General features: G+C 42.1%; 1 protein-coding gene across 1 annotated transcript in view; it reads right to left on the bottom strand.

Moving 5' to 3' along the window:
- The window catches only part of LOC117282159 (odorant receptor 49b-like), a 27,668-nt gene extending 14,785 nt beyond the window's left edge, over window positions 1-12,883 (bottom strand). Inside the window, exon 1 of the mRNA XM_033750681.1 lies at window positions 11,168-12,883. Within this exon, the coding sequence (XP_033606572.1) occupies window positions 11,168-11,197 (30 nt within the window). The 5' untranslated portion in view covers window positions 11,198-12,883. The remainder of the gene's footprint in view (window positions 1-11,167) is intronic.
- Window positions 12,884-13,858: the final 975 nt, after the last annotated feature.

The raw sequence follows: 13,858 nt of genomic DNA, 5'->3' as shown, positions 1-13,858 counted from the left end.
GCTTGGTTTGTTGTTCGGATTATTTTTCGATCCTGAAGATGGAAGCGACATGTTCCTCCGAAATGTCGTTAATTTTCAAAGGACTACACGGTGTTTCATCCCAGATGATATAACTCTTCATAACCACCGCTGTGAGAATCTCCAGGTTCTACAAATGCCACACTAACCCTTTGGTTTTGTATTTCCTATTGCTATAGACTGGGGGCACGCGGTAGGGTAGTTGGTTGATGGGCTATGCTACAAGCCGGAAGGTCGCGGGTTCAAGTCCTGCTGAGGTCATCAACTGCTCCCAATTCATTAATAATAATAACATGGACGGTACATACTCACGAAACTGACAGCGTCATTAAGTAAAAGTAAAAAAAAGTAAAGCCATCCCTGTAACGGGCAGTGAAGGCCCATTGAGTTGTGAGATGTTGAGGTTCCCACATTATCTAGACAACCGGCTCATAGATGGCGGTAAGGCTGTCAGCCTTAAGCGCCGGCCGCCCTTTACTCCCAAGAATATTCCTGGTACTCATTCCTGTTAGAGGCTAAGTCGACCCCCGGACCACAGTGCGGCCGGAAGGGTTACGTCAATTGAAAAAAACCAATGATGTCATCAGAACTTGAACTCGCGACCTTCCGGCTTGTAGCATAGTACAGTAGCGACCTTAAAAAGCTACGATGGCGTTTGTATTATTGCAGATGCGTCTCCAATCCTCGCTTCTTTTGGCTGCGGCTCTGGTGTCTTGCGTAGGGGCTGAGAACAGTGTCCACTCTGAAGATGTGAATGGNTCCTGGTACTCATTCCTGTTAGAGGCTGAGTCGACCCCAGGACCACAGTGCGGCCGGAAGGATTAGGTCAACTGAAAAAACCAATGATGTCATCAGAACTTGAACTCGCGACCTTCCGGCTTGTAGCACAGTGCAGTAGCGACCTTAAAAAGTTACGATGGCGTTTGTATTATTACAGATGCGTCTCCAATCCTCGCTTCTTTTGGCTGCGGCTCTGGTGTCTTGCGTAGGGACAGAGAACAGTGTCCACTCTGAAGATGTGAATGGCAAAGAATATGCGTCCAGACGTTTCGGTGAATTGGGTACCATCAACAAGAAGCTTAATAAGAAGCTTGAAAATGCTTCAGTAGAAATTGATGGATTCTTAGTCAATCGTAACGAATCATCAGCTCACAGAACGATAGAAATAATTAAGGAGTACATAAGCAGCAGGGAAGAGTTTATAGAGCAAATACTTATCCTAAAGACCAACGCCCCGCATTTGAGAAATTTATCCTTCCTCGACGAATCCAGGTGGAATAAGGAGTTAAATCAGACAAAGAAGGAGTTGTCGAAGCTTGAACAGGTTCTGAAATTGTACCAGATGTTACTTAAGTTAAACGAGACGAGTGAAATAGCCAATGACGTAATAAAACTATTTAAATTGGAGGGAAAGGGGCGACATCTAGAGAGCGCAATTAAGTTAACGGAGGAATTAGTACAGGAAATAACATCCTTCATTCAAGAAGTATCTGTTGTCCAGAATTTCATAATATCCCAAAATTTGACAGAGGTCATTACAAGTATATGGATTGAACAGCTCTTAGACATACAATACCTGGAAAATCTTCTGAAAAACAAAACTGAGGATTTACGTGCACTTCAGAGAACAAAAATTCCAGTAGTAATCAACATATATATCCGACCTTCTCTGTTTGTGTTCATTTTTGTGGTAGGACTGGCAGAAAATGGTGTACTCATTACCATTTTCGCCCGTTACCACAAAATTCGCAAATACAGAAATATGATTATCCTTAACCTGTCAATCGCTGACACATTATCTCTTATTATCAATTTGCCTGTGACGCAACTGTATGAATCAGTGTCGTCATGGAATGTGAGTCCAGTTACTGCCCAGATCTTCATGTTTTGTCGGTTCCTTTGCTTTGGGCTCAGCGTTTTCTCAGCATCTGCTCTCTGCTTACAGCGCTTCTCAACAACCCTCAAACTTTCGGTTCGCAGTGGATTCATTATCCGACAATCTACGAAACACGATTCTATTATTCTGATTTCAGCAGTGTGGATGCTGTCTATCGCCTTCGCTATACCCCATAGTCTGTATGGCTGTATTTACTTCGAGGAGTGTTTCAACACAAATGTGGAACTAAATTCCAAAATAGCAAATGATTTGTTCTTAATCGATCTGATTGGTCTCTCTCTTATTCCTGTCGTAGTCATCACGATACTTTACTGGTTCACTGTTCGTCACCTGAAACGCAGAGCACTCAGACTTCCAGCAGACTTGCCTGAACATCAAAAAGCATACCAAAGGAAAATACTGTCAAGAAGCAAGAACATCATGACACTAACCCCAATTGTTTTTGCTGTCACTTCTTTGCCCTATTATTTTTACGTAACTATAGATTCTTTCATGGGCAGCGACATAAATTCTCTTTCGTACACAATCATTAAAGGAGCCCTATACTGCCTGATTTTTGTGAACTGCAGTTTCAATCCTGCGGCCCTATATTTCACGAGCGGAACTTTTAGACGTTATGTCAGAATGCATTTCTTCTGGTGCAGGCGAAAGTCAGACAAACGTATCAAACAAAAACAAACACAGCGAGTCTTACCCGGTGAGGAAGACAATACAATGGACACTGCTCTTTGAAGCACAACATTTCTGACACGAATATATCGACAAGTCTACATTTGTTCCCGCAATATTCATCTTAGATACTAAAAGCCAAATTCTGAGTGTCAGAACTTTGTGTCTCGGCACATCACAACTACAAGACGTTTGGATTTCGTGCTATGCAAAATTAGAATTCTCTTTCAAATTCGTAATTATTTAGTACAAATCTATTAAAGAGACATGTACAGCAGGCATCAGGAGGCGGAAGAAGGAATTTAATAGCCTATTTTAAAGTACCTTTCTACATTTGCGAGAGGAACCAAAATGGACCACGAGAAACCTCAATGAGAGAGAACAGGCAGTCCCCAGGCCGAAATTCGAGTGAAGAGCCACCTGATTACGAAGCATAAGTGCCAGACAGTCCACTGTGCTACTCAAAACGCAAAGCCATTTCCATGAAGAATTAAGGAAACAGAAATTTTAGGAAAATGTCAGAGACTGTAAACGGCAGCTAACTGTGGATGGGTGGCGAGTGTGAACGACGCCGGGAGAAGACGTTTATCAGCGCCGGATGTGGTTAGCAAGTTTCAACTCCGGCAGTGAGCACAGCCCTTCAGCGTACTTGGACATCAGCAACTTTCCTGTGTTCCGCCAATCTCAATGCTCCGGCTTATTCCCATCAGGTGAGTTCGTAAATCTCATGCTTTAGTCTCAATTATGAGATATCTTAGGGGGCAAACGTACCATCCTTTGAAGAGTCCTGTCTTCTGGGATATAACACCGCGTAGTAAAAAAAAAAAAAAGTAAAATAAAAATAAAGCTATCTCTGTAACAGGCCGTCAAGGCCCATAGGGTTGTGATACGTCCTGGTTCCCACATTATCTAGACAATCGGCTCACAGATGGCGGTGAGATTGTCAGGCTTACGCTCCGGCTGCCCTTTAACCCCACAAAATTATTTAATTAATTCCTGGTATTCATTTCTGTTAGAGGCTGAGTCAACCCCAGGGCCATATTGCGGCTGGAAGGATTAGGTCAATTAAAAAAAATCCAATAACCTCATCGGGACTTGAACCAGCGACCTTCCGGCTTGTAGCATAGTGCCTCAACCAACTACGCTAGTCCTGTGAAAAATCAACCGATTTTTCGGAGGGAGATATCGTATTCATCTTCAAGTATCAAGGGTAAACCAAGCAAGAAATCAGCTTGAAACAGCTGAAAGTACCAAGACTTTATATCCCAGAAGATGGAATCCTTCATAACTACTGCTATGAGAGAGTCAGACCCCATCTTTTGTGTCCTTCCACGGTAATCCACATTCCCCATTACTGCAGTCACGCTGCTCTGTTTATGTATCTCGAACATCCCAGTACAGTGCTCAGCATTTCTGCTTCGTATAGAGATATCCTGGTGCCCCACCCATGGGGGAACTACCCCCCCCCCGTACCGTTCGGACTGGTGGCTGCCAGAGACCCAGAGCCGGTACGGACGCTATGGAAAAGAGAACCTGAGTCCTGAATTGAACCCCAATTTCTCGGCTGTCCAGTTAGTTCTGTTGTCTAGTCGCTTTACCGACTTGAGCTATATCGGCTATATCTTGCTACGAAGTAGAGTTAAGCAAATAATTCTTCAGTTGGAAGTGAAGGAAAATTCGACTCTATACTTAAGTACTACGCAAAAAGAAAATTATAATTCACCAAAAACAAACTAGTTCCCTAAAATTTACGTTACATACGAGAGAGCGTCACTGCATGCAATCTTCTCTACACGGTGGCTATAGTCGCTTTGTTTTCGGAGAGAGACGTTTCGGCAGAAATCTGGATGTAACTCAGAGCCAGTATGAACGTAGTGTAAGAAATATTTCTCTACCTCTGCCGGAATAGAGCCCACACGGCCTGTCTGTCGTCAGTTTAGTGACTGAGCAATACCAGCTCATCTAAAACGAGCAAAACTGATTCGAAATTGAACTGTGAGAAGATAACGTATAAACCGGAAACTCAGTAAACTGTACTTACCGACGCCTCTGTACTATTACGAGTATCCGTTTGCGTCATCAATGCCAAGGTCTACACGGTCTAGACCTCTCAGTCCGCTTCATTCCTCTATAAAGTTGATCCTTCCCGAGTAACTTCAGGCGTCTATTTGTTACATAATTCTTGTCCCGGATGTCTCCATTTTCCTCACTGATTACAATATTCAAGCCGACGACGCCAGATACCAGCCTCATACGGTATGTGAAGTCAAGACTCGACGTTCTCGATCCAATTCGTTGCAGTCGTGGAAAATATCGATAATTGTTTATTTAAGTACGCCATAAGCTTATATGACTACGCAGAATTTTATAAATGATGCAAAACAATGAACAGTTGTCCGAAATATATGGTGTGTGTTTGAATTGTTACTCGTCGCCATGTTCAAAATTCGATTCCTTTAAGAAAATTAAAAAAAAAGACTTAATCTTAAATATAAGCATAAACGAACACAGATGACTAGACTTTTCACATCCTGTATGTAATTCAAATTTGCCCCAATAAAAATTGCCACGTCATCAGACTTCATATAATTAGAATGATCATGTCAAGTAGGTGAGGTGGGCAGGGAATGCAGCACGAATGGGGGGACGAGGAATACATATAGAATATTGGTGGGAAAGCCAGAAGGAAAGAGACCACTGGGAAGACCAAGGCGTAGGTGGGTGAACAATATCAAACTGGATCTTAGACAGGATGGGATGGTATGAATTGGATTGATCTGGCTCTGGATAGGGACCAGTGGAGGGTTCTTGTAAACACGGTAATGAACCATCTGGTTCCATAAAATGCTGGAAAGAGCAGCTGCAGAATTGGCGGCTCCTCAAGAAGGGCTCAGCTCCTTGAGTAAGTAAGTACGTCACTGGGCTTCATACTTCATCAAAAAGGATTAGGAACAGTTTCGAAATTGATCATATCATAGTGGTACTGGTATTATCAATACGTAACTTAAAATCGATCTAGCAGTTCTGCAATAGAACGTGAGAGGTGTCTGCTATATGTATCTGCCGAGTTAACGTTTCACGCGTTAGTAACTGTAAAATTGCGCCATAGCTCAAGCGGTTTAGTCGCTGGCTTCCCACAGTGGCGGCCCGGGTTCGATCCCGGGTCTGGTCAAGTGGGATTTATGGTGGACAAAGTGGCGCTGGGGCAGGTTTTCTCCGAGTACTTCGGTTTCCCCTGCCAATCTTCATTCCAGCAATTGCTCCACAATCACCCTCACCTATCATCTAGGGCTGGTACAATAGGCCAGAAGTGGCCGCAGTTTGTTCCCACCCATCCACTAGCAATAAAAAGAACTTTGAATTTGAGGCTGAAGGAGCAGTGCTGTAACTCTGATTTAAAAGTTGCTGTAATATCAGTTGGCAATGGCTTTGCCTTGTGTAGTTTCCACTCCAATATATTCTCCAAGTCCCTCTGATTCCATCTTGCTTTAACACTGCTCTCAAGGCCGAAGCGCGTAAATTTTCTGTGAAGTCTTTCCAATATGACGTCAACTTCCAACCTGGAAGACCGGAGTTTTCCTCGTAATTCGGCGTAATCATTCGACTATCTGGCTGCTGTACCCCTCCACTACGTCATGACAAAATGAGACATGTGTCAGGGAGGTGAAATGTGTTCTCAAGATTAACGTCTCTAGGAAATAAATACGAGGAATATTCCCGGGAGCAAAGGGCAGCTTGCACGTAAGGCTACAGACTATACCGCCATCTGAGAGCTCATTGCCTAACAAATATGGAAGCCTCCACGGCCTGTTACAGGGATAGCTTTGCTTTATTTACAACAAAAAGAACAGTAGACAAATGAGGCCCGTTCTTTGTCAAATCCTTTGAATATCAAATTCAAACGCACTGACACTAAATTCACAACTATGAGAACCTCAGTCCTGATCAGATGACTAAGTCTATGACAGAGACCTCTTTGGTTCGATCAGAGAATTAGCGGCGAAAGAAAGCTATACAGATATGCAGTTACCCGCGCTGTAGTTTAGGTTGCTAGTGGCTGGCTTGCCACCGGAGCTGCCCGGGTTCGATTCCAGATCAGATTATGTGAGATTTGTGGTGGGGCATGGTACTGGGACTTCCGCTCTCCCCTACCAATTATCATACCACAAACTGCTCCAGATTTATTTAATCACCCTGCTATACAGACTCAATACTGACAGGGCCGTTACAAAACCTATTTACGGAAGCATGTACATAGCTACATAATCGACGATAAAATGTGTACAGCGGTGAAGATTCACATTATTGTCATTTCCGTTATATAATGTAGCCTGGAAGGCGGGTACCAATGTTTCGCAGAAACATATTGCTTCCATTGTCAGGTTAGAAGCGACGATGAGGGCAACTGTGCCTCCAAGAGTGTGGGACACACCCACCAGACTCACTAGCCTGTGACGCAATAAAGATGACCACAGCATGAATGGTAAAAGGTACAAGTATATAATGTTCAGATGTATTTTAGTCACACTGCCATACAATTTGCTGTCGCTTCGTTGCGATATGTAGGTGTCATATTTCCTCTCAGCCCATAACTCACTAAAACGGAAATTACTTCAAAAATTAAAATTATGTCATTTGTGTTAATCAAATTCTAAACGCCGGCAGCTTAAAAATGGAACATGTGAAATTTTGCCATCCGCTCTTTTTGTAGCACATAACAAACTCCGTGGCTTTAGTCCGCAAACAGACTATTCCGACAGAGCGACCGCCACTTGTCGACGAACTTAGTGTCAACTTTAGCGGATAGAGAGGGCGTCGCGTAGTCAGCGCAACGAATCCACACGACCGTTAATTTCGGTTTTCTAGACCGGAGGCGCTGCTCTTCCATTCAAATACGACAGAAGCGTGTCTTTAACCTCTCTCTCTCTCTCTGTGCATCACGCATTTGTCGTACGGACTGAACACATCAAGTAGAACACCGTGTGTTAAAAAAACGCAAAGACACAAAATGAAACCCTCCGAAATTTGTATTCCTTTTTTAAATCGGCCTAATCTTTCTAGCCGCACTACGACCCTAGGGTCGACTCGGCCTATAACAGAAATGAACACCAAGAATCTTCCTGTTGGGTAATGGCGGCTAGCGCGTAAAGCTGAGAACCTCACCGCCATATGTGAGCCGAATGTCTATAAAATATAGGAGCCTCGACGGCTCATAACCCTATGGGCCTCCAGGGCCTCTTACAGGGGTAACTTTGTCTTTTCTGTCAATATATGGCTACATAATACGAAAACTACTTTGTTTCTAAAGCCAGACAGTTGACGGTTAAATAAGTTTTACTTTTAACCTCAACCAGTTAGCGTATTTGTAAAACATTTTTTGTTTGGACGACACTTGCGCGAGCTGCACTACCTTGGGACGCGAACTCTAAATAATAACATTAGTATTAATTCCCACTTCGGACACTCAACAATGCTACCGTGATGACCGCGGAGGTTAATTAAACTTACGAACTAATAATAAATTAATATAAAATGCAGAGAGTTGTCAAGGCGAACATAATCAGCAACAAATCCGGCTACCTAGCGCTCTGCTATCGTACCGGCCTGAGATTGGCTGGTACGCGCTGGCGTTCCTCATCTGTTGCATAGCCTTCTTCAAGTGGCTCGGCTCTCACCCTATGCGACTTATACTGTTCAGTTCTACTTACATATTGTGCGTTGCTCCTGCCGCTAGGTCCCGGGTTCGAAGTTCTGACTCAGATGAACGTTGATAAGATCCAATGGAGGTAATGTGTGAGTTCTCAGCTTGCACACTTAATCACGGACACGAACAAACCAACGCGAAAAACACAACACAATTTTTTAATACGTCGTCAAAAAATTTTGCGGATAGATGGTGTGACGTGGTCAGCGCAACGGATCCCCACGGCCGTTGATCTCGGTTTTCTAGACCGGGGCAACTATTTTTCCATTCAAGTATCTCAATTATCCTCACGAGGCTGAGTGGACCCCGTCCCAGACCCATTACTTCTCAGAAAATATGGTAGCGCCGGGAATCGAACCCGGGGGCCTCTACATCTGTAGCCAGGAAACCTGACCACTAGACAACAGAGGCGGTCTTAATCACGCATATAAAGAAATTGCTTATACTGCAAAATCTCCAAATTTTCATTTACGATAAAGTTTGTAGCAAAAAAAAAATTATCAACGAAGAGAGGAGCATGAGACTTCTTCAAATCCCCATTCGTGGAAGTGTACCATGGCAGTCACACGGAGACTTTCTGTCGCAGATTATCGTGTTGTTAAAGCAGGCAAATGTGGTTCAAAAAAACGAGGAAACAAATTCCACCCCCCTGCGGTTTTACACATATTCGAAATCCGACTACCTGCCACAATCAGAACTGTCCTGCAATTTTACTGCTTCAGCGTGTCACCTTCTAGTAGGTAAAATTTCTCTGTATATTCGTAACAGAATATTAACCTCATCAAATTCTAATCCCTGCTTGTCCCATCTTATTTTACACTACACTAGAAAATTCCATGAAAAGGCGAGTAATTTTGCATTGGGTGCTATAACGTTCATTAGTTTTTCCCTCAAGTTTCATGGGGTGGGACGAGGCTAAGTCCACACCGGCCACTAAATGGCCTATTGGACCAGCCCCAAATGATACATGGGTAAGGAACATTTTGCTGAATGAGAATTGGTAGGGAAAACAGAATTCCTAGGAGGAAACCGCCTCAGGGCTACTGTGTCCACCATAAATTCAACATTACTTCACCTGGGGGTCGAACCCTGGCCGCCGTGGTGGAAGGCCGGCATTTAACCCTCTGAGCTATGGCACGACAATATCATGTGCACTGTTAAAAAGTAAAATTACCCCTGTGCTTAACTAATTAAGCGCTACACCATGAAGGCGTATGGGGGGGTTGAATATTCTTGACCTCAACACTAGTTGGAGGTGAGTGGTTAGCTTCAAGACCCGGCCGCTTTATTCCTGGGGAAGGAGCCCCCGGTACAAGTTGGATAGGAGACTGGACGACATGGAGAGAGAGAGAGAGAGAGAAATCTTGCCCACAAGTTATTAAATATTCACATGATTCGAAGCCAGATTATAAATAAGTAAATACTGTAAAATTTCGAATAGATACGGTTTTCAAAATAGTTTTCTATTTTGCGCTAATTCAGTGAAGACAAATGCCTATCACTGCAAAATTGAATCTTACTACACGTAACACCCTACATAGGTCCATTCATATCTCGACTAAAATGCCTTAACTTTGTGTTATGTACTCTGTTTCTTGCCCCTTTCAAAATTTTAACTAATGGATAAGTTTTAAAACCAGAAGTTTGTAATATAACAGTTTATACACGCAGAACTAGAACACACATTTATGACGCGAAACATTTTCTAAAACCTGGGATCCCAGTGACCCTACCTCGCAACCACTTCGATCCCCGCTTGTGAACTCATTACAACACGTGTTTAATAAACTCAGCTAATATACAGCATAACCCTCAACATAACGCTTAGCCTTGCATTCAACTCCGCAGATAAGTTCTTTCAGTTCCGAATTAGCTAAACAAACTGTCCGGCTGTTCCCAGGCTTACTGGTGGTGTGAGTGAGGTAGCTACAGGACTGGAGACATACTGCCGCCCATACCACGATATTAAGATTGAACAAGATCTATACGTCGTTTTCACCCAATGGCAGTTGTCACGTACTTGTACATATTGGAACTCGAAACTGTGCTATTTGAAGGATAAATATGGAACTAACTTTTAATGGGGAAGGAAGATAATAAAAAGGTCAACTACTTACTGAAAATAAATTGCATAAAATTTGTGGTAGGCTTGAACATTCATCTCAAAAGTCCACGCCTTGCAAGAAACGATAGGTTTTGAAGTTAAAAATGTCTTCTATTTCCGGAAAGAAGGGTAACCCGTGAATGTATTTTTTTTATCAGTCTGCCATGAAATTATTCACAGCAACAAAGAACATTTCTAGCATCTACTGTAACATGGGTAGGTTATATTTACAAGTTTGTTGATTACACTGAATATTCGACACCTGCACTTGAGAGGCTCAAAAACTTGCAGAAACTTTCAAGATATCTCACTACATTTAATGTCTACTATGTTCTGCTCATAAAACACAAACACAATTAAATTTTTTTACATACCAATGCACAGTATAATCTTACAACAATTACGATTTTTTATGAAATGAAAATATCAGCTCGAGGATTGTAATAGTCAGAAATAAAAGACAACAATTCTCTAAATATTTCCGTGAAAAATAAAACACTCTTATAGAACAGGCCCCACGGGGAATATCCTAAAACTGTTCTGCGTTATTAATTAAAAATACATTAAATTCGGTGTCTGAAAACTGCCAATCAAACTTTTTTGCAACGAGTAATAAATGCTTTCACACTAACATGGACTAATAAACGCGAACACAAATCACGCCATTACGGCCACCACACAATGCAACGTATAACTGTTACAAGTCCTGCACGTATGTAATTACAACGAAATAGCGTTAAAGCTTACTGGTAATAAAATCGAATAACCAACTCACAGAGATGAAGACGAGTTGTAACACACACATAATAATATAACACTTTGAAGGAAGTAGGAGGAAGTCACATTCCTAAGAAAAGGAGATCACAGGAAGTGACGTATTCATGAATCGAGAGTCGATTTCATGGTAGCTTCAACCTTCATACTAATGGTCGTTCACACTCTAAATCATGATAATTAGTATCGTCTCCACCCTCATGAGCCACAGAGTAATAAAACAATTATTAGTATCTATTTAGAGCATTTCATAAATTTTACAGTTGTATACGTGCTTCATTGCAGAGTTCAGAATAAGATGTTATAAACCGACATCAACACAACACATCCAACTCAAACCCCAACCCGTACTTCTTTTAGCGCGTTCCAGAATTGGCAATACTTGACACACACGCGCGCCTACTTTACTTCAAGCAGATATTATACTGTTATATTATTTTCCGTCATGGCATACTTCTTACTATGTTCCCGTGTTTTATAATTTAATTATTACTTTATAACGTTAAAATATGACATATATTTTATATTTTCCAGCAGACTTCAGTACGTCACTTAATTTTATATCACAGATATATATAAGGCATCTGTTATGGATCCTCTAGCACGTTACAAAATGTTCCAGTGTGTCTTCTACTGGGACAGTTATATGCTATTCACAACTTTAAAATCTTAATCTTCTGCCGTATGGTTGAAGAAAATTTTCAAAATCCCTTTCTCAATATCCACTTTAGTAATATGCCCCTTAACCAGAATGCTGTTTACTCTTCAGATTCAATATAATTCAGTAAACGGTTATATGTTCACAGATACTGTTTGGACCCGCCATACCTAACCCCAAGAGTCAGCGTAAAAGGGTTCTGTTCCATGGATACTAAGGCAATGTGGTTCAGATGTGGGATATACGCAAGCTTAGACAGTGTGGCTATCTCATAAACTTACTTCTGTTTCCGTTAACGGATATCTTTCTCAATATCAATAGGAAAAAATGATTAGTGTACAGCATCATTGTTATTAGTAGTACATTTTACAGTAGTAGTAGTAATATAGTATAACCAAAATTTCTTCAATATATAGTGTTACAATAAAAGATTAATCATTATACATTCTTAGCCTGTTCAGTACGCAAAAGCTTTCAATCCCTAACAAGAGATATGTTGCAGTGAAATTTTTATAACAGAAAGAGAAGCTTCGTAACTCATCTCATGTCGAGTATATTAAGGGGAAGAAATACATATTCGTTTGCTGATTTAGTCTCCTAACAGTGGGACGAGCCTAAGCCTCCTGATACTATTGTAAGAGCCCCTGAAGAAAGGTGATCCGGAGAACTGGTGGAATTATAACTGCAGGGCGGAAAGCCGAAGGACTTGAGGAAAATGCTGGCTTAGTGCCATTCCGTCAGTCACAAACCCCACATGGACTACACTGGGATTCAACCTGGACCAGCCGGCGACTGATCATCTGTCCTACCATAAAACCTATTTTCATAGCATTTCACTGATTTGTGGCTTTATGCCGCTGTCATCATCTTCAGAGTTTGAGAACTTCCCTACCTAAAATGCCTACTGAAGAGGCTAAATAATCATTTTAAAGACCATAGGATAAGTCGGTATAGCGACTGACTACGGGATGGACTACCGAAGTTCGAGACAATAGTCTTCTCTTCTCCACGTCGTTTATACCGGCTCTGGGTCCCACCCAGACTCCTATACATTGGGTACCGGGGGCTCTTTCCCTGGGCGTAAAACGGCGGAGGCGTGAAGCTAATTACTCACCTCCATATAGTGCCGAAGGCAAGAATAGTGGAACTATACCTCGACTACCCATGTCTTCAGCACATAGTGTTTTTTTTATTGCTAGTGGGGTGGGACGAAGTCCGTTGTACTGCGGCCACTTCTGGCCTATTGTACCAGCCCCAGATGATAGGTGAGGGTGATTGTGGAGCAATTGGTGGAATAAAGATTGGCAGGGGAAACCAATGTATTCGGAGAAAACCTTCTTCAGCGTCACTTTGTGTACCAAAAATCCCACATGACCAGTCCCCGGGATCGAACCCTGGCCGCCGCGGTGGGAAGCCAGCCACTAACCGCTAGAGCTATGGCTCGGCCTTTCGCATAGTGCTAAATTAATTAAGCAGAGAGATAACTTTACATTTGAACTAATGATTGTAAAAACAAATACCGGTTATTTTCCCTAAAGAAAATAAGCCTCTTGTTTTTGTAATGGAAATTCTTTGCGAGATTCGAGGCTTTCACGGCGGTATCCATAAAGTTCATTGCCTTTTGGGATGTGACACCGTGTAGTCCGGCAGAAATTCACAGATATTTCTGCCTCTATCTACAACTTCCTGGACAAAAACAAGCAACCAATGGGAGACAAAAAGAAATAGTCTCTGATTGCTTCTTGTAGGTTGATTGTTTGGTTTGCTGTATGACTCTGTGGATGGAGGCAGTGAGTTCTGCAGAAACACCGCTGAACTCCCTCACTATAAGCCGGCATGTGCCAGAAGACAGTACTTCACAGTGAACACAATGAGAACGTCACTCAGCTCATACACAGAGCGTACAAACTTGTACAGATTATGATTAAGTAATGCATGAAATTGCATTATGACAAAAACTGTACAACTCACATTCTTCAAAACAATAGCACCCACAACATGGTTATGAAACAGGGATGTGACGTAGTAACTCCG

The sequence above is a fragment of the Cryptotermes secundus genome, unplaced genomic scaffold, assembly GCF_002891405.2.
Source record: "Cryptotermes secundus unplaced genomic scaffold, Csec_1.0 scaffold816, whole genome shotgun sequence".
Classification (NCBI taxonomy): domain Eukaryota; kingdom Metazoa; phylum Arthropoda; class Insecta; order Blattodea; family Kalotermitidae; genus Cryptotermes; species Cryptotermes secundus.
This window is presented reverse-complemented; position numbering and strand designations above follow the sequence as displayed.